The sequence below is a fragment of the Mobula birostris genome, chromosome 16 (assembly GCF_030028105.1).
Source record: "Mobula birostris isolate sMobBir1 chromosome 16, sMobBir1.hap1, whole genome shotgun sequence".
In the NCBI taxonomy this organism is placed as follows: Eukaryota; Metazoa; Chordata; class Chondrichthyes; order Myliobatiformes; family Myliobatidae; genus Mobula; species Mobula birostris.
In genome coordinates this window covers 5428620-5447255 of record NC_092385.1, presented here as the reverse complement: position 1 = coordinate 5447255, position 18636 = coordinate 5428620, and the positions used below count along the sequence as shown (strand labels likewise).

The window sequence follows — 18636 nt, the reverse complement described above, 5'->3', positions numbered from 1 at the left end:
CATCTCCTCTGTACCTACTTCCAAGCACCTTAAAACTGTGCCCTCTCGTGCTAGCCATTTCCGCCCTGGGAAAAAGCCTCTGACTATCCACACGATCAATGCCTCTCATCATCTTATACACCTCTATCAGGTCACCTCTCATTCTCCTTCACTCCAAGGAAAGAAAGCCGAGTTCACTCAACCTATTCTCATAAGGCACGCTCCCCAATCCAGGCAACATCCATGTACAAACGTTTGTAAATCTCCTTTGCACCCTTTCTATGGTTTCCACATCCTTCCTGAAGTGAGGTGACCAGAACTGAGTACAGTACTCCAAGTGGGGTCTGATCAGGGTCCTATATAGCTGCAACATTACCTCTCGACTCTTAAACTCAATCCCACGATAGATAAAGACCAATGCACCATATGCTTTTTTTTGCGTGTGCCTGCGTGCATGCGAGTCTGTGTGTGTGCATCTGCGTGTCCGTGCGTGCGTTCGTTCGTGATGATGTCTTTTTCATGGCTTTTACAAGGCGTGGAGCGAGAGAGAGACTGTGTGGCGCGACACTCCTCACACAGACATTTTCACAGTATTTTCCCTTTATTTTACGAGGTCGAGTTGCGATCTCGACACTCAACCCGGCACGGATGGAAAGCGTACTCGGGAGCGGACCCGACTGGTTTCGAACCCAGGAACCTCCGCTCCCGGGTCCGGCGCCATGTCATTGCTCCACCAGCCGGCCCGCGCCGTGTGCTTTCTTAACCACAGAGTCAACCTGCGCAGCAGCTTTCAGTGTCCTATGGACTCGGGCCCCAAGATCCCTCTGATCCTCCACACTACCAAGAGTCTTACAACTAATACTATATCTTGCCATCATATTTGACCTACTAGAATGAACCACCTCACGCTTACCTGGGTTGACCTCCATCTGTCACTTCTCAGTCCAGTTTTGCATCCAATCGATGTCCCGCTGTAAACTCTGACAGCCTTCCACACTACCCACAACACCCCCAACCTTTGTGTCATCAGCAAATTTACTAACCCATTCCTCCACTTCCTCATCCAGATCATTTATAAAAGTCACAAAGAGTGGGGTGTATCCTTCACCCGAGTAGATTTCTACAGACTTGCCCTTCAACTATCAGGCTTCTGAACCAGCGTGGATAACTTAATTTACTGCAACCCCGAACTGATTTCACTATCAGTGGACTCACTTCTCTTTCAAGGACTTTACAACTCGTGTTCTCAGTATTTTTTTATTTGCAGAATTTGTCGTCTTTTGCACACTGGTTGTTTGTCAGTTATGTATAGCTTTTCATAAATTCTAAGATATTTCTTTATTTGTCCTGTAAGTGGCAAGAAAATGAATCTCAAGGTAGCTTATGGTGATATGAATGTATTTTGATAACGTATTAACTTTGAACCCTGTTTACCTTGGTGATCCAGGTACGATACCAGCAAAGGAAGTTATCGCCATGTTGGGAGATGTCAAGGATCATTTGAGAGAGGTGAGCCCCCACAGACGCATCCCGCCATTGGCAGAAGTCTTAGAATAAAATGTCTTTGCTTAGAGTGGTGAGGTTGTAGAACTTCAGTTGGCTTTGGAATGATTGGAGTCGTGGGGAAGTGGGGGAGGAAGTGTGAATCTGGTATTCTCCACTAAGTGAGTTAATAGAACAGTGCTGACCCTTTGGGCCATGATGTTGTGCTCAACCTTTAACCCAGTCTAAGATCAATCCAACCCTTCCTTGCTATATAGCCCTCCATTTTTCTTTCATTCATGACCCTATCTAAGAGTTTCTTAAATGCCTCTAGTGTAGTGCAATGGGAGGGGTCCATTACATCCTTTAAATACAACGGGACCCCCCCCCCCCCGCCCCACCACCATTAGCCAAGGGGTATGTGGACACCAAGTTGGGATCCCCTGCTCTAATGTATCTGTCTCTAGCACCACACTCAGTAACGTGTTCCATGCACCCACCACTCCCTGTGTAAAAACAACTTGCCTCTGACATTCCCCCCGCCCATACTTTCCTTCAATCACCTTCAAATTAAGCCCTCTCATAATAAGCCATTACTGCCTTGGAAAAAGAGTCTCTGGCTGCTCACTCGATCTAGATCTCTTATCATCTTGTACACCTCTAACATGACACTTCACATCCTCTTTCACTCCAAAAAAAAAAAAAAAGCCCTGGCTCGCTCGACCTATCCTCATCAGACATGCTCTCTAATCCTGGTTAAAAAGTTGCCAGGGTTGTGGAGAGGGTGTGGTGGAACTTTCCCAAGGAAAATTGGCGGATTAATGGTGGATGAAAGATACGAAGTGTTATGTGGACACTGCACTGGCACAGCTGGTAGCGCAGCCACCTCTCAGTCCCAGAGACCTGGGGACAATCCCGACCTCAGGTGCTGTCTGTGTGGAGTTTGCATGCTCTCTCTGTCACCGTATGGGTTTACCTTTACCTTGGGTGCTTCAATTTCCCCCCATGTCCCAAAGCCCTGGTGGTTAACCACAGTAAATTGGGCCCCAGTGCACGGGCGAGGGGTAGAACCTGGTATAATCAAGATGATAAGAGGCATTAATTAGATTAGATTGTAGATTATGAGGACATGCAGTCCTCTTTTATTGTCATTTAGTAATGCATGAATTAAGAAATGATACAATGTTCGTCCAGAATGATATCGCAGAAATACAAGGCAAACCAAAACAAAAGAAACTGTCAAAAACCACATAATTATAACATATAGTTACAACAGTGCAAAGCAATACTGTAATTTGATAAAGAACAGACCATGGGTACGGTAAAAAAAAGTCTCAAGGTCTCTCAAAAGTCCCATCATCTCATGCAGACGGTAGAAGGAAGAAAAACTCTTCCTGCCATGAACGTCCAGCACCGCAAACTTGCCAATGCAGCACCCTGGAAGCACCCGACCACAGCCGACTCTTGAGTCCGTCCGAAAACTTTGTGCCTCCGACACCGAGCACTGAGCACCATCTCTGCCGAGCGCTTCGACGCCGGCCCTGGCAACAGGCAATAGGCAAAGCCAAGGATTTAGGGCCTTTCCCTCTGGAGATTCTGGATCGCACAGTAGCAACGGCAGCAAAGCAGGCATTTCAGAAGTTTCTCCAGATGTTCCTCCATTCTTCTCACGTCTGTCTCCATCAAATCAGGATTGTGCACGGCCCCTACTTAACAAATACGATATCATTTCGGAGCAGCCGCGCGTGCTGTGTCGCGCCGCCATCTTCTCCTCCCCTCCGAGTGGATTTCTACAGACTTTTTCCCAGGTTGGAAAGGGGGGCACAATATTAAGGTGATTGTTGGAAGGTATTGAGGGGATGTCAGAGGTAGGTTTGTCACACAGAGAGTGGTGGATGCCAGGGGTGGTGGTAGAGGCAGATACGTTTAAGAAACTTCTAGGTAGGCACGTGGATGTTAGAAAAATGGACTGAAGCATCAAATTGATCTTAGAATAGGTTAAAGTGTCAGCAAAACGTTGTAGGCCAAAGGTCCTGTATTGTGCTGTAATTTCCTATGTTCTGTATAACACTTTACAGTCCCACTGATCAGGGTTCAATTCCCGCCGCTGCCTGTAGGAGCTTGTTCTCACATGACCGCGTGAGCTTCCTCCGGGTGCTGTGGGTTCCTCCCACTGCCCAAAGATGTAGCGGTTAGTCAGTAAGTTGTGGGCAAGATACGTTGGCACCAGAAGCATAGTGACACTCGTGGGCTGCCCCCAACACACCCTCGTACTGTGTTCACACAGATGACCCATTTCACTGCATGTTTCATTGTACGTGGTTCCTTAAGTTTATTATAGTTGGTGTGGTAATGGGGTAAAGCTCCCACAATGGTGTGCACCTCAAAAAGCCTCTGACAATCAAGTCCAGCTCCCGACTTTCAGGTGTGGCTTAGCTACGAAGCCCCGTGGAATTGTTTCTGCAGACAGGAGAAGGGGCAAAAGTGGGTTACTGGAGCCTTAAAACCAGTCACTTTGGGCATATGGGGTTCATCAGCTGTGGTTGGCAGCTGATCCAAGAGAAGGAAAACTTAAACTTCCATTGCCTCTAGGCTGCACCCACTCAAGGGGAAGGCTTCTGGAGCAAATCTGGAGTCGGAGTTCCCAAGGCAGTCCTACATTCAGTTCAACACTGACTGGCAACTTCTGTAACACCACTGTTGCCAAACTGCTGTTCCTTTGGGCTCATCAGCTGTGTGGAGAGGGGGAACCTGCTACATGGGCAACCGCTATGACAAAATATTGCACTGCAGTGGGTTATGTATCAAGAAGCCAGGGTGTAACATCCATGGTCGACCCTGACTGACGGAGGCATCTCTCACATGTGACAATTAAAGCTAATCTGTAATATCATAATGTCATCTCCATTTTCTCAGCCACAGAATAGGCAATGAAATATGGCCCAATGATATCCAACGATGTTGCTATGGAGCGATCAAGGATCAACTTTAGTCACCCTTGACATTTGCATGTTTGCTGTGGTGTGACATGCAACCAGAAAAAAACAACATTCTGCAATTGTAAAGAATAAAGAATTATATAAAAATAGAGGTTAAAGTACAAATATGGAATAAAATGTGCATAAATACACATACACATCCACTATAGCCTTTACCTCGTCTCACCTGCCTATCACCTCCCCATAGCGCCCCTCCTCCTTCCCTTTCTCCTATGGTCCTCTCTCCTCTCCTATCAGATTCCTTCTTCTCCAGCGTCTTGTTTGGAGACTTGGGAATACCATCATACTCAGATGTAGAAGGATACTTCAGTGCTGTTTCCATAACAATTTTGTTTTACCAGTCAGAGTTGTTGGCCCTAAGCTGAACCCCAAACTAGAGGACCGGTGGACCACTCTTAGTTTGGCCTCTATTCTTTGGCCTATTTGGCATGGACGACTCTACCAATAACCAAAGCATAAAACCTTGCCTCCAGTCAACATAGCTCTGTGGGTCATTGAGGCACATAAACCTTGAAACCATGGCAAGTTTGTGGTCCTCTTGGAGTTTGGCCCAAAATGTTAACTGCTTATTTATTTCCATAGATGCTGCCTGACCTGCTGAGTTCCTCCAGCAGTTTGTGTGTGATGCTTTGGATTTCCAGCGTTTGCAGACTTTCTTGTGATTATAAAAACTGGTTTAAAAAGCTAATGTTGGTGTCCCTGTGCTCCCTTTGTAGATCGGAATCCATAACATCAGCTCAACCATGGGCTGCCAAGGGAGACCCAGCCAGCCTCGTGGGGATTATGGGAAGCTCTTCATTGTGCTGGTTATCATTGGCTCGATCTGTGCTGTGATTATCGTCTCGGGCTTTGTCTACATCTGCTGGCAGCGGCGGCTCCCCAAGTTAACCCACATGGTCAGTGCCACGTAGCAGACTGCGATGAATGGTTGATGTCAGAGTGGAACGGCGAAGAAGGTTGTCTAAAATTAAAATGAGATCTTAATCAAACTGGCCCTGTGGGCCAAGAAATGGCAGCTGCAGTTTAAATTAGATGAGATGTTGTGTTTTGTTAGGACAAAGCAGGACAGTAAAAGGCAGGGCCTTCTGCAAGGTTTGAGAATAGAGAGACCCAGGGTAATTAAATTAGTAAATGGGTAAATTGGTTTATGATTGTAATGAGTATCAAGGTACACTGGAAAACTGTTCTACATGCCATCCACACAGATCACTTCATCACATTAGTATATTGAGCCGTACAAGGTAAAGCAATACAGAATGGAGACTGTAGTGTCACAGTTACAAAGAAAGTGCAGTGCAGGCAGACAATAAGATGCAAGGGCCATGGCAAGGTAGATTGTGAGGTCAAGAGTCCATCTTACCAGGGGACAGTCTTATAACAGTGGGGTAGAAGTTGTCCTTGAGCCTGGTGGTACGTGCTTTCAGACCTTTGAATCTTCTTCCCGATGAGAGAGAGGAGAAGAGAGAATGTCTGTGGTGGGTGAGGTCTTTGATTATACTAGCTGCTTTTTACCAATGCAACGAGAAGTGTAGACAGCGTCCATGGAGGGGAGGGGAGGCTGGTTTCCATGATGTGTTGAGATGTGCCCACAACTCCGCAGTTTTTTGTGGTCTCGGGCTGAGCAGTTACCAGACTGAACTGAGATGCATCTGGTTAGTGTGCTCTCTATGGGCCATTGCTAAAAATTCCTGAGGGTCAGTGGGGACTTACTGAATTTCTTTAGCTACCTGAGTAGAGGCACTGGTGACCTCCCTTGGGCGTGGGATCTAAGTGGTTGGTCCAGGACAGGCTGTTGATAATATTCATCCCTTCATAACTTGAAGCACTCAATCTTCTCAAACTCAGCATCGTTGACGTAAATACCTCCTCGTGGAGCTCATCGAGGCAATGAGTTCAAAAGTCAAGAGGTTATGTTGCAATTTTATAAAACTCTGGTTGGGCCACATCTGGAGTATTGTGTACAGTTCTGGTCGCCCCGTTATAGGAAGGATGTCGAGGCTTTGGAGAGGGCGCAGAAGAGGTTTACCAGGATATGGCTTGGTTTAAAAGGCATGTGCTAACGTGAGAGGCTGGGATAAACTTGAGCTGTTTTCTCTGGAGAGCCAGAGGCTGAAGGGAGATCTGATAGAGGTTTATAAGATTATGAAAGGCCTAGATAGAGTAGACAGGGTGTTTCTGTTTCCCAGGGTAGAAATAGCCAATACCAAGGGGCGTGCATTGAAGGTGAGAGGGGGTAGGTTCAAAGGGGATGTGAGGGGTAAGTTTTTTACTCAGAGAGTGGTGGACGCCTGGAATGCGCCACCTGCTATGGTGGTAGAGGCAAATATGTTAGGGGTTTTTAGGGGATGTTTGGATAGGCACATGAATATAAGGAAAATGGAGGGATATGGACATTGTGTAGATAAGAGGGATTGGTTTTTGGGGTTTTTTTAGTTTATTCTTTAGCTGTTCTGGCACAACATTGTAGGGTGCTGTACTGTTCTGTGTTCTATTTTCTTTTCCCTGTACGCAGTTTTGCCTATTTCAGACTTGAACTGAGGTGAATTTCTCACAATGGCTTGCAGCTCTCTCCCACGTGTGCAAATAAACATATAAGGCAAATTTCTGATACCTGTCTGCAGATTCTGAAGAGATAAGACAAGCGATCAGATTGCTAAGGATGAGTTGGGGCAAGGGGCCTATTTCTATGCTGTATGCCACTATGATGTTTAATCTTGATATTTCTTGTTTATTGATGATATTAATATTATTTACTTAATTCCTTCCCATCAGTCCCATGGTGAGGAGCTCCATTTTGTTGAGAATGGTTGCCATGACAACCCAACCCTGGACATAACGATAGACAGCACAGTGGAGATGCAGGAGAAAAAGCCCAGCGTGAACGGCGATGCCATAGAACGTTCCGGAGGCTGGAATGCCCTGGTGAACAAAAGGTCGAAAGATGAGGGGGACAGTTTTGAGGAGGACACACACCTTTAAGGGCCTGCACCACTTGAAGATTGGAGCAGAGGCTCTCACTGTTTGGTGAACCCAAGCACTTTGCAACAGAGGTGCTGTTGTTTTGTAAGGAATACTGCATCTATAAGAGTGTAAGGCATAGGAACAGAATTAGGCCATTCAGCCCATCGAATATGCTCTGCCATTCCATCATGGCTGATTGATTTTCTCTCTCAGCCCCATCCTCTTGCCTTCTCCCCATAACCTTTGATGCCATTACTAATTAAGGACCTATCAACCTCAATTTTAAATATACCCAATGACTTGGCCTCCACGGCTGTCATGGCAATGAATTCCACATATTCACCATCCTCTGGCTAAAAAAATTACTCCTTGTCTCTGTTCTAAATGGACGTCCTTCTATTCTGACGCTGTGCCCTCTGCTCCTAGACTCTCCCACTAATGGAAACATCCTTCACACTTGCAGTCTATCTAGGCCTTTCAAAATCTACAACACCCCCCCTCTTTATCTTTGTGCTGTGGCATCTACAGAATACAAAGATCAGAACTGGAAGTGGGCAGCCAACACTATCTAGCCCCCATCATCAGTGATCGGCAAATAGAAGTTTGGCGGGGGTTGGGGGGCGGGTTGGCATGTACTATGCAAGGAGGAACAGGAACTGCAGAACAGTTATCAGCTGTGGTCCATCACAGAACTTGGCGTAACATCTGGGGTATTTTGACATTTCTGAATTCGGGCGGCAAGATTACTTGAAGTTTCAATCCATGGCTACCTCTTGTGTCAAGCTGAAGCCACCTTCAGGTTGGAAGAGCAACATCCTATATTCCTTCTGGGAAGCCTCCATCCTGATGGCATGGATATCAATTTCTCCTTCCGGTGAACTCTCCTATCAGATTCTTTCTTCTCCAGCACTTGACCTTTCCCACCCACCTGGCTTCATCTATCACCTTCCATCTAGCCTCCTTCCCCTCCCCCACTTTTATTTCAGGCATCTCCCCATCTTCCCTCTCAGACCTGAAGAAGGGTCTTGTCTCGGAACATCCACTGTTCACTCTTTTCCGTAGATGCTGCCTGACCTGCTGAGCTCCTCCAACGTTTTGCATGTGGTACTCTGGATTTCCAGCATCTGCAGATCTTCTCGCGTTTGTGATTTACTTGAAGCCGGTTCATTGTCTATATAAAGGGAGTTCATGTGGCTGGTAAAGTAGGTGTGTGCAAGGATCTTCATGTACAGGATCTGGAGCCTCTGCATTAATTTGCCCAACCCTTGGTCATTGACCTGAAACGTTGACTTGTTTCTCCTTCCCTGAATGCTGGCCGACTGGTTGTGCATTTCCATATTTTATTGCCCACCCTTACTCTCCTTGAGACCATTGCAGAGGGCAGGATTAGTTTAGCTTTATTTGTCACACATACATTGAAACACAGAAGTGAGGTGTGTCATTTTGCATCAATGACCCACACAGTCCGAGGCAGCCCACAAGTGTCACTATACTTCCATTTTCAACATAGCATGTCCACAACTCACTGACCCTAACTTGTATGTCTTTGGAATGTGGGAGGAAACTGGAGCATTTGGAGGAAACCCACACGCTCATGGAGGGAGGGGATGTATAAACCCCTTAGAGACATTGGATTGAATTGAACCTGGGTTGCTGGCGCTGTAAAGCGTTTCGCTAACCACTACGCTACTGTACCGCTTTGTTCCTTCAGGTCAGGACAGCAGATTTCATTCAGTGAAAGATGCTGTTGAACCAGATGGGATTTTACAACAGTGTGGTAGTTCAGTAACCACTTTTACTGATGCTTTGCCTTAAGTTAGAATTTCACATTTGTTTGTGTAGCTGTGGTGGGATTTGAACTCCCGTCCCTCAGACATAAGCCCAGCATCATAATCGCTGTGCTGAGGTTATGGGTTGGCCTGGATTTCTCTGTGCGCCGTCCAGATGAATTAGCCAGTGTTGGCATGTGGCTCAAGTCCATTGTTGGCTGTGATTCAAATGATTTCATTCAAGTTTAAAGTTATTGTCAGGGGTGTACATACTCAGGGTATAAATGCCATGAAAATGAGCTTTTTTCAGCAGCAGCCCAGAACATAGAATAGTACAGGCCACTTCCCACCTGGGGAAATATTCTCTGACTGTCAACTCTGCTTATGCCTCTTATTATCTCATACACCTCCAAGTACAAGTTACCTCTCATCCTCCTTCATTCCAAAGAGAAAAGCCCTGGTTCACTCAGCCTATCCTCATACCACATGCCTTCTAATCCAGGCAGCATCCTGGTAAATCTCCTCTGCACCCTCTCTAAAGCTTTCACATCCTTCCCATAATGAGGCAACCAGATCCCAAGATCCCTCTGCTCCTCCGCACTGTTAAGAAACCTGCCATTAACCCTGTATTCTGCCATCAAGTTCAACCTTCCAGAGTGAATCACTTCACACTTTTCTAGATTGATCTCAGTCTGTTCTGCCTCCTGTCAGTGTCTCGTTCCTTTGATAATCTTCCACACTATCTACAACACCAAGTACATTACAAGATGAGGACAAACATAAGTTAACAGAATCTTAAATTACTATAACTTACAAAATCAACAACAAAATGAACAATGATAATAGTGCAAGTATTTTATTTGGAGATACAGTACAGTAACAATCTCAACCAGCCTGCTCTACCCAATTACACCCATGTGACCAATTAACCTACTGACTCCTAAGTCTTTGGAATGTGGGAGGAAACCAGAGCATCTGGAGGAAACCCTGGTGGTCATGGAGAGAATATAAAAACTCCTTACAGACAGTGGTGGGAACTGAACCTGGGTTACTGGTGCTGTAATAGTGTTTTGTTAACTGCTAAAGCTGAGAGTGAAAAATATATAGTCTGAGGTGGTGTTAGGGCTTTTTCAGGTTGGTTCCAGAATCTGATTGCAGTGGGGAAGAAACGGTTGTTGTGGGTCTGTAGGCTGCTGTATCTCGTGCCTGATGGCAGCATTGAGAAGAGCATGTGGCCAGGATGGTGGGAGTCCCTGATGAACTGTGTTCTGACTTGTGATTTTTGACTTGTAATGGACTATCACCCCACTCCTAATGTCTTTCCATCATGGTCACAATAGACCCTTGAAGAGAACTTGAAGAAATAATGCTGATGATGAGATGCACTCATTGAGTGAGGTGCAAGGTCATTTTTTGTCTCTTAGCAGAAGTTGTATAACTGAGAAATTGAAAATAATGGTTTGACACAAATATGAGACCTAGAAAGTTGCTTGACATAGTGGGAAAAAAATCACAGTGGACTATGGTTTTTGGATTCTTATTGTCACAGGTGGTGGGGTGGAGATACATCTATACCAAAGGAGGTGTAAGATGCTCCTTCCCTCCACTGGCCTGCAGGTCACCTGTGGGCAAGGTGTAGCACCTGCTTAGTCCCCCGATCAGGGTCACGTGAAGACATGGGAGCAGGTGGTGAATGGTTGTATGAGCTGCTGGTGCATATCACAAGTCCTGGTTACGTGACCACTGACACCAGGCCGACAATCTCAGAAGAGTATTGATAATGGCTGGGGTCACCCGTCTTGTAAAGACACTGCCCAGAAGTCGTCAAATGGCAAACCACTTCTGTAAAAAAATTGCTAAGAACAATCATGGTCATGGAAAGCTCATGACCACCTACATCATACAACATAGCACGTAATGATGATAATTGTCACAGGTACTAAGGTAAAAAGAAAAAAATGTTTTGTTTGCCAAAGGTACCAAATATTTAAAAACAAAAAGCTACCCTTTTTAAATAACGGAACAGCATTAGGCACCTACCAATCTTTGGGAACTTCATTGGCTACTAATGAAAGAAATATGTTCTCAGGTGCCTCCGCAATGTCTTCTCTACCTTCCACAAAGTACAAGAATGAAGTTGGTCACACCCTGGTGAATTACCCATCTTAATGTGCTGTAATGCTGCAAATACCTTATCCCTGGTGATATAAATGTCCTGCAAAACATCTTCACTTTTTCCCCCCTATCACTTGAACAACCATGATTTTCTCCTCTGTAGACACTGAGGAGAAATGGATGGCATGGTAGCATAGTGGTTAGCATAGGGTTCAATTCCTGCTGTTGTCTGTAAAGTGTTTATTCTTTCTGCCCGTGACTGTGTGGCTTTCCTTGAGATGCTCTGATTTCCTCCCACATTTCGAAGACGGTACAGTTTAGTAGGCTAGTTGGTCACATCACAGGCTCACTGTATGGAAGAGCCTGTTACTGCACTGTATCCCTAAATAAATAATAAATTATCGAGGTAATACAAAGGGAAAACCAATAACAGAATGCAAAATATTGAATGTTGAAAGGTCTTGACAGAGTGGATGTGGCGAGGACATTTTCCCTTGATGGGGAAGTCTAAGACCAGAGTGATCCTGCGATGTGACCAGAATTGGGGTTGTCCATGTAGAACAGAGATGAGGAGGAATTTCTTTAGCCAGAGGGTTGTCAATCTGTGGAATTCGTTACCACAGGTTGCTGAGGCCAAACAATTGGGTATATTTAAGGCAGAGATTGATAGATCCCTGCTTAGACAGGGCATGAAGGGAAACTGGGAGAAGGCAGGAGATTGGGGCTGAGAGGGAAATGGATCAGCCATGATGAAGTGGTGGAGCTGACTCGATGGGCCAAATGTTTTAATTCTGCTCTTGTATCTTATGGTCTAATATTGTGCCGCAGTTACTGAGAGAGTGCAGTACAGGCACACAATAAGGCACAGGGTCATAACGAGGTAGATTCTGAGGTGAAAAAGTTCATTCTATTATATAAGAGGTCTGTTCAAGAGTCTGATAACTTTGGGAGAGAAGTCGTTCTTGAGCCCGCTGCTGTGTGTTCCCAATCTTCTACCTGATAGAAGGTGGGGATGAAGGGAAATATTCAGGGTGGGGTGGGGTGGGGGGGGGGGGTCTTTACATTGCTTGTAATTGGGTTTTAGTTGTCAGGTGGAGTTTGTGGCAGGATGTTATGGCCTTCAACCGAAATGGTGAAATAGATGGAACAACATGGCATGGTGAAACCCACCCGTTGGACCTGGGGTTGTATGCAGCCAGCCATCCTGATCTTTTAGTTTTGGGAAGCTGTGTTTGTACGGAGCCATCCTGATCCCAATCACAGTCTTTTGGTCTTGAGAAAGTGCGCTTGTATGGATCCAACCATCCCGATCCCAGTCCCAGTCTTTTGGCTTTGGGAAGGTGTGTTTCTACGGAGCCATACTGATCCCAATCCCAGTGTGTCAGTCTTGGGAAAGTGTATTTGTACGGAGCCCTGAAAGTGGTAGAAAGTGCCACTAAAATAAACAGCACTTATTCCATTCCCAAAGGGAAACTCTGAAATATTCCTGATAATTTTTCCCAAAGTGGAAATAGCTAAACCGGGGGCATGGTTTTAAGGTGATTGAAGTAAAGTATAGGTGGGGGCGATGTCAGGGGTAAGTTGTTTTTTATATACGCAAAGAGTGGTGGGTGTGTGGGACCAGATACATTAGGGACATTTGGCTGGACACACGGTTGATAGAAAAATGGAGGGCTGTTAGAGGGAAGGATTAGATTGATCTTACAGTAGGTTAAAAGGTTGTCACATTATACAAGGGCCTGTACTGTACTGTTCTGTTCTATCATTGTTAATCCGTTGGTGAGTGTACATTCTCTAACTCCTCACCCATGAAATCCTACATGCTTGCAGAACACGTTAAAAGCAATGATTTGTAGTGCTTGTATTCAGAGTCCAGGCCAGTACTAACCATATGTCAACAGGGTAGTGGGAAGGACGATGAATGTGATGGGGTCTCACAGAAAACAGCCTATTTAATGGGAAAATCATGTAACTGAGCACAGAGAAACTGTTTCAACATCAGGGGAAGTGGAGTCTACAGCAACTTGTCCCAGTGAAAGCAGGGAAATCGACCCAAATAAGGTACAGCAAGTGGAGAATATTCTATGCAATCTCAGTAAGTCACCTTCTGACCTGGGACTCTACATGAGAGATTCGTAAGAATATATGAACTAGGAGCGGGAGTCAGCCATCTGGCCTGTCGAGCCTGTTCCACCATTCAATAAGAATATGGCTGATTTGGCCATGGACTCAGCTCCACCTCTCTGCCTTTCCCCCCATAACACTTAATTTCCCTGCTATGCAAAAATCTAACTGTATATTAAATATACTTAATGAGGTAGCCTCTAGTGCTTCCCTGGGTAGAAAATTCTAGATTCAGTACTCTCTAGAAAAAGCACTTTCTCCTCATCTCTATCCTAAATCTACTTCCCCTGAATCTTGACACTATGTCCTCTAGTTCTAGTCTCACCTACCAGTGATAACAACTTTCTGTCCTTTATCTTCATAACTTTGTCTGTTTCTATAAGATCCAACCTCTTCGTTTTCTGATTTCTAGTGAGTATAGTCCCAGGCAACTCAGTCCTTCTCATAAAGCTAACCCTATCATATCTGATGAACTTGATGCTGCCTGGACTATAATGGGGAGAGGTTGGCCTCACTAGATCTTTAATCCCTGGAGCACAGGAGAATGATAGCTGACCTCATGGCTGTTTATAAAACTGAGGGGTCTGGAGAAGGTGGATAGTCATAGTCTTTTCCCCAGGGTTGGGGAATCTAAAACGGATACAAGACAGGAGAGATTTAAAAGACCAGAGATGTAACTTCTTTACACTGAGGGTAGTGAGTAGCTGGAATGAGCTGCCAATGGTTGAGCTGGGTACAATTGCAATATTTAGGAGGCAATTGGGCAGGTGGACACAGAGACGGGGCTTGGAGGGTTATGTGCCAAATGCAGGCAACTGTGGCAAGCAGGGAGGTTGCTATGGTTAGTATGGACCACTTGGACCAATGGGCCTACTTTGGTGCTGTATAACCTCATCTGCCCAGCTTCCAAAGACTCTCAAGTAAGGAGAGCAGAACTCCAGCTATGGCCTCACTGGTACCCTGATCACCTCCCTCGTGGTCGGCTGTCAATCATTCATTCTGCCTGTTTTCCTCCCAACTCTGTTAGCAGATTTCCCTTGTCTCTGTTTCATTCATGTTTACCAGAACCTTCCAAATTGACTTACTGGGAAATGAGTCGTTGCCGTAAGTCAGACGATGTTGATTACTTCCCAAGCAGAGCGGTAATGTTCAAATAGACTTGGTTAAAACCTTGTGTTGTGTTTTTTGTAGATCATTTAGGGAGATTGACCACTGTGATAGTTAATAATTCAACTGTCATTGTATCATGTCATCAGCAGGACAGTAGAAGGCGAATTAGACAACCTTTGCCCTCCTTACTCTAGTCACTGCTGTATTCCTCTTGGAGATGATCACTTTAACTGAAATAAAGTTGGTGCCAATCTGAAGCCTTGGCTGATAGATCTGTTTAAGTGCAATTGTCTTTCAACCATACATGTGAATACAGCCAAATGAAACATCATTCCTCTGCCTATGTGCAAAACACAGTACCACATAGCACATATAACTCAATTGTAATAGCAGAAGAACACAGTTACAAAAAATAATATAACCCAAGTCCCTGAGCGTCATGGCTTGCAGACTGTTGGTGCATGGACGTCGTCCTGGAGCCACGTTTCTGCAAGAACAAGCATACAGCAGTTCCTCATCTCGTGCAAGTGCAGCTGCATATGAACATAATCCAGCTTATTTTCCACTAAGCGAACACTGGAGAGCAGCACCAACTGTGGGTCAGGGTAGAAGAGGCATCTCTTCTGCTGACAGGAGTCACCCCACTTTGAATATTTCAAAACTATTCATAAAAAGTACAACATATCAGATTCATTTATCATATATACATAAATACATGAGATGCTTCAAATGCACTTTGGTGGAAGAAATAAACAGGCAGACTATTATTTAGATGAGGAGTGAATTCAAAATGCAGAGATTCAAAGGGACTTGGGAGTCCTTGTGCATGATAATCTAAAGGTTAACCTCCAGGTTGAGTCACTGGTGCAGAAAGCAAATGCAATGTTGGCATTCATTTCTAGAGGTATAGAATGTAAGAGCAGGGATGTGATGTTGAGGCTCTATAAGGCACTCGTGAGACCACACTTGGAGTATTGTGTGCAGTATTGGACTCCCTATTTTAGAAAGGATATATTGACATTGGAAAGGGTTCAGAGAAGATTCACGAGAATGATTCCAAGAATGAAAGGGTTACTGTAAGAGGAACGTCTGGCAGCTCTTGGGTTGTATTCCCCGGAGTTCAAGAGAATGAGGGGGGATCTCATAGAAACATTCTGAATGTTAAAAGGCCTGCACAGATTAGATATGGCAAAGTTATTTCCCATGGTAGGGGAGTCCAGGACAAGAGGGCACGACTTCAGGATTGAAGGATGTTCATTTAGAACAGAGATACGGAGAAATTACTTTAGTCAGAGGGTGGTAAATCTATGGAATTTGTTGCCACAAGCGGCTGTGGAGGCCAAGTCACTAGGTTCATTTAAGGTAGAGATAGGTTCTTGATTAGCCAGGACATCAAATGGTATGGGGAGAAGGCAGGGGAGTGGGGATGACTGGAAGAATTGGATCAGCCTATGATTGGCAGAACACACGCAATGGGCCGAATGGCCTACTTCTGCTCTTCTATCTTATGGTCTTCAATGCATTACCAACCAACCCACCAAAGCTTGTACTGAGGGCAGCCCACAAGGGTCACCGCACATTCCAGTGCCAACATAGAATGACCAGTGTTCAGCAGAACAACACAAACAGCAGCAACAACAACAAAACATCAGGCCTACCACCTCCAGTACCTGGCCCAGATTTGCAGCCGTCAGGCCTCTGGACAAAATGACCCAGGGGCTTCAATCTTCAGATTTCTATCTCTGGACTTCTCTGACCTCTGGATATCAACCCCAGGACTCGCTGTCCATGGGTTTGACCTCCAACCCCAGTGACCTGGGGTGGGTTCCACCAACCCTCATGACTGTCCCCTGTATGGACCTTGAACTTGGGAGTCACTGACCAAGGGACTGCCGGTCTCCTCATTGCTTGCCAAACTGATGGGATTACTGATTGCAGGGTACATCTTGTGCTTCAAATCAGCACCTTCCCAGTGATATAAAATCAGTATGTCATGTTTGCAAACACCAAAGCTGTTGATGCGGCCTCTTGGGAGGTTAGTGTTGATAGGCAACAGAATCGCTGACTCCCGGCCAAGAGGCTGTCTGGTGTACAAAACTCTACGAGCCTGGAGAACTCATTCCAAGCAACAATTTGTGATCTGATGACTGGGTTCGGAACAACACACACACAAAATGCTGAGCGTTGAAACTGGCTGCATCACCGTTTGGTATGGAGGGGCCAGTTCACAGGATCGGAAAAAGCTGCAGGAAGTTGTAAACTCAACCAGCTCAATCATGGGCACCAGCCTCCCCAGCATCGAGGGCATCTTCGAACGGCAATGCCTCAACAGGCAGCATTCATCATTAAGGACCCCCATCATCCAGGACATGCCTTCTTCTCATTGCTACCATTAGGGAAGCGATACAGGAGCCTGAAGACACACACTCAACATTTTAGGAACAGCTTCTTCCTCTTCGCCATCAGATTTCTGAATGGACAATGAACTCATGTATACTACCTCACCATTTTTTCTTTTTTTTGCTCTCTTTTTGCACTAATTTAATATTATCTATACATATCTTACTGTAATTTATATATTTTTTATTATATTGTGCAGTGCAATGTACTCTGCCACAAAACAACAAATTTCACGACGTATACTGATGATATTAATCCTGATTCTGATTCAGGAATTCAATGAGTCTGGCAGCATTTATGGAGGGGAATGAACCGCTGATATTTCAGGCAATTCCCTTCATCAGGACAGGATGGGGGGTGGGGGGGAAGAAGCCAGAATAAAAGGGTGGGGTGGGGAGGAGGAGGAGCCCATGCCCAGAAGTGATAGGTGAGCAAAAAAAAAGTGAGGTTCATTGTCCGTTCAGAAATCTAATGGTGGAAGGGCAAAAGCTGCTCCTGTGCTGAGCTCACCAATTTCATCAACTTTGCTCCCAACTTCCACCCTGCCCTTAAATGTACTTGACCAGTTTCTGACACCTCTCCCCTTCCTCAATCTCTCTGTCCCTACCTACTGATTTCCATGGCTATTTTGACTACATCTTCCCACCCTTTTCTCAGTTCTTTTGTCTCCGCTGCATTTGTTCCCAGGACAAGGTTTTTCTTTCCAAAGCATCAGAGATGTCCTCCTCCTTCAAAGAATGGTGTTCCCCTTCCTCTACCACTGATTGTTGCCTTTGCCCACATCTTCTTTATTTCCTGGACATCCACACTCACCTCATCTTCTTGCCAATTTAACAGTGATAGGGTTCCTCTTGTCCTCACCTACCACCCCATAAGCCTCTGCATCATTCTCTGCAACTTCCACCATCTTCAACAGGATCCTACCAAAAATACCTTTACTTCCCCTCTTCTTCCCCCCCCCCCACATCCTCTGCTTTCTGCAGGGATTGCTCATTCAATGATTCCCCTGTCCATTTGTCCCTCCCCACTAATCTCTCTCCTAGTACTCAACAAGCAACAGAAATGTTACACCTCCACATTCACCTCCTACCTCACCTCCATTCAGGGCCCCAAAAAGTCCTCCCAGGTGAGGCAGCATTTCAACTGTTGGGGTCGTCTATTGTATTTTATGTTCCTGATGTGGTCTCCTCTACGTTACTGAGACCCGACAAATTGGGGGAACCACTTTGTCCAGCACCTCTGCTTCATCGACCAAGAGCAGAATTTCCTAGTGGCCAACCATTTTAATTCCTATCCCCATTTCGTTTCAACATGTTGGTCCATGGCCACTTCTTCTGCCACATTGAGGCCACTCTCAAAGTGGGGGAGTAACACCTCATATTCTGTCTAGGTAGCCTCCATCCTGATGAAATGGACGTTGATTTCTCCCTCTGGTTTTTTTTTCCCCTTTTCCTACTCACCTTCCCTTTTCTTCTATTCCCCACTCTGTCCTCTTACCTCCTCAACACCTCCCCCCAGTGACCCTCCTCCTTCCCTATCTCCATGGTCCATTCTCTTCTCCTATCAGATTCCTTCCTCTCCAGCCCTTTACCTTTCCCACCTACCTGGCTTCACCTAGCTTGTCCTCCTGCTCTCCCCTACCTTCTTATTCTGACATCTTCGTCCTTCCTTCCCAGTCCTGATGAGGGGTTTCAGGC

The 18636-nt window shown here is 45.5% G+C and overlaps 1 protein-coding gene across 1 annotated transcript in view; it reads left to right on the top strand.

Annotated features, from left to right (window-relative positions):
• podxl2 (podocalyxin-like 2) overlaps positions 1 to 7471 on the top strand; it is a 56748-nt gene extending 49277 nt beyond the window's left edge. Inside the window, exons 6-8 of the mRNA XM_072280089.1 lie at positions 1427 to 1488; positions 5177 to 5356; positions 7233 to 7471. Of these exons, the coding sequence (XP_072136190.1) occupies positions 1427 to 1488; positions 5177 to 5356; positions 7233 to 7439 (449 nt within the window). The 3' untranslated portion in view covers positions 7440 to 7471. The remainder of the gene's footprint in view (positions 1 to 1426; positions 1489 to 5176; positions 5357 to 7232) is intronic.
• The last annotated feature ends 11165 nt before the right edge of the window (positions 7472 to 18636 follow it).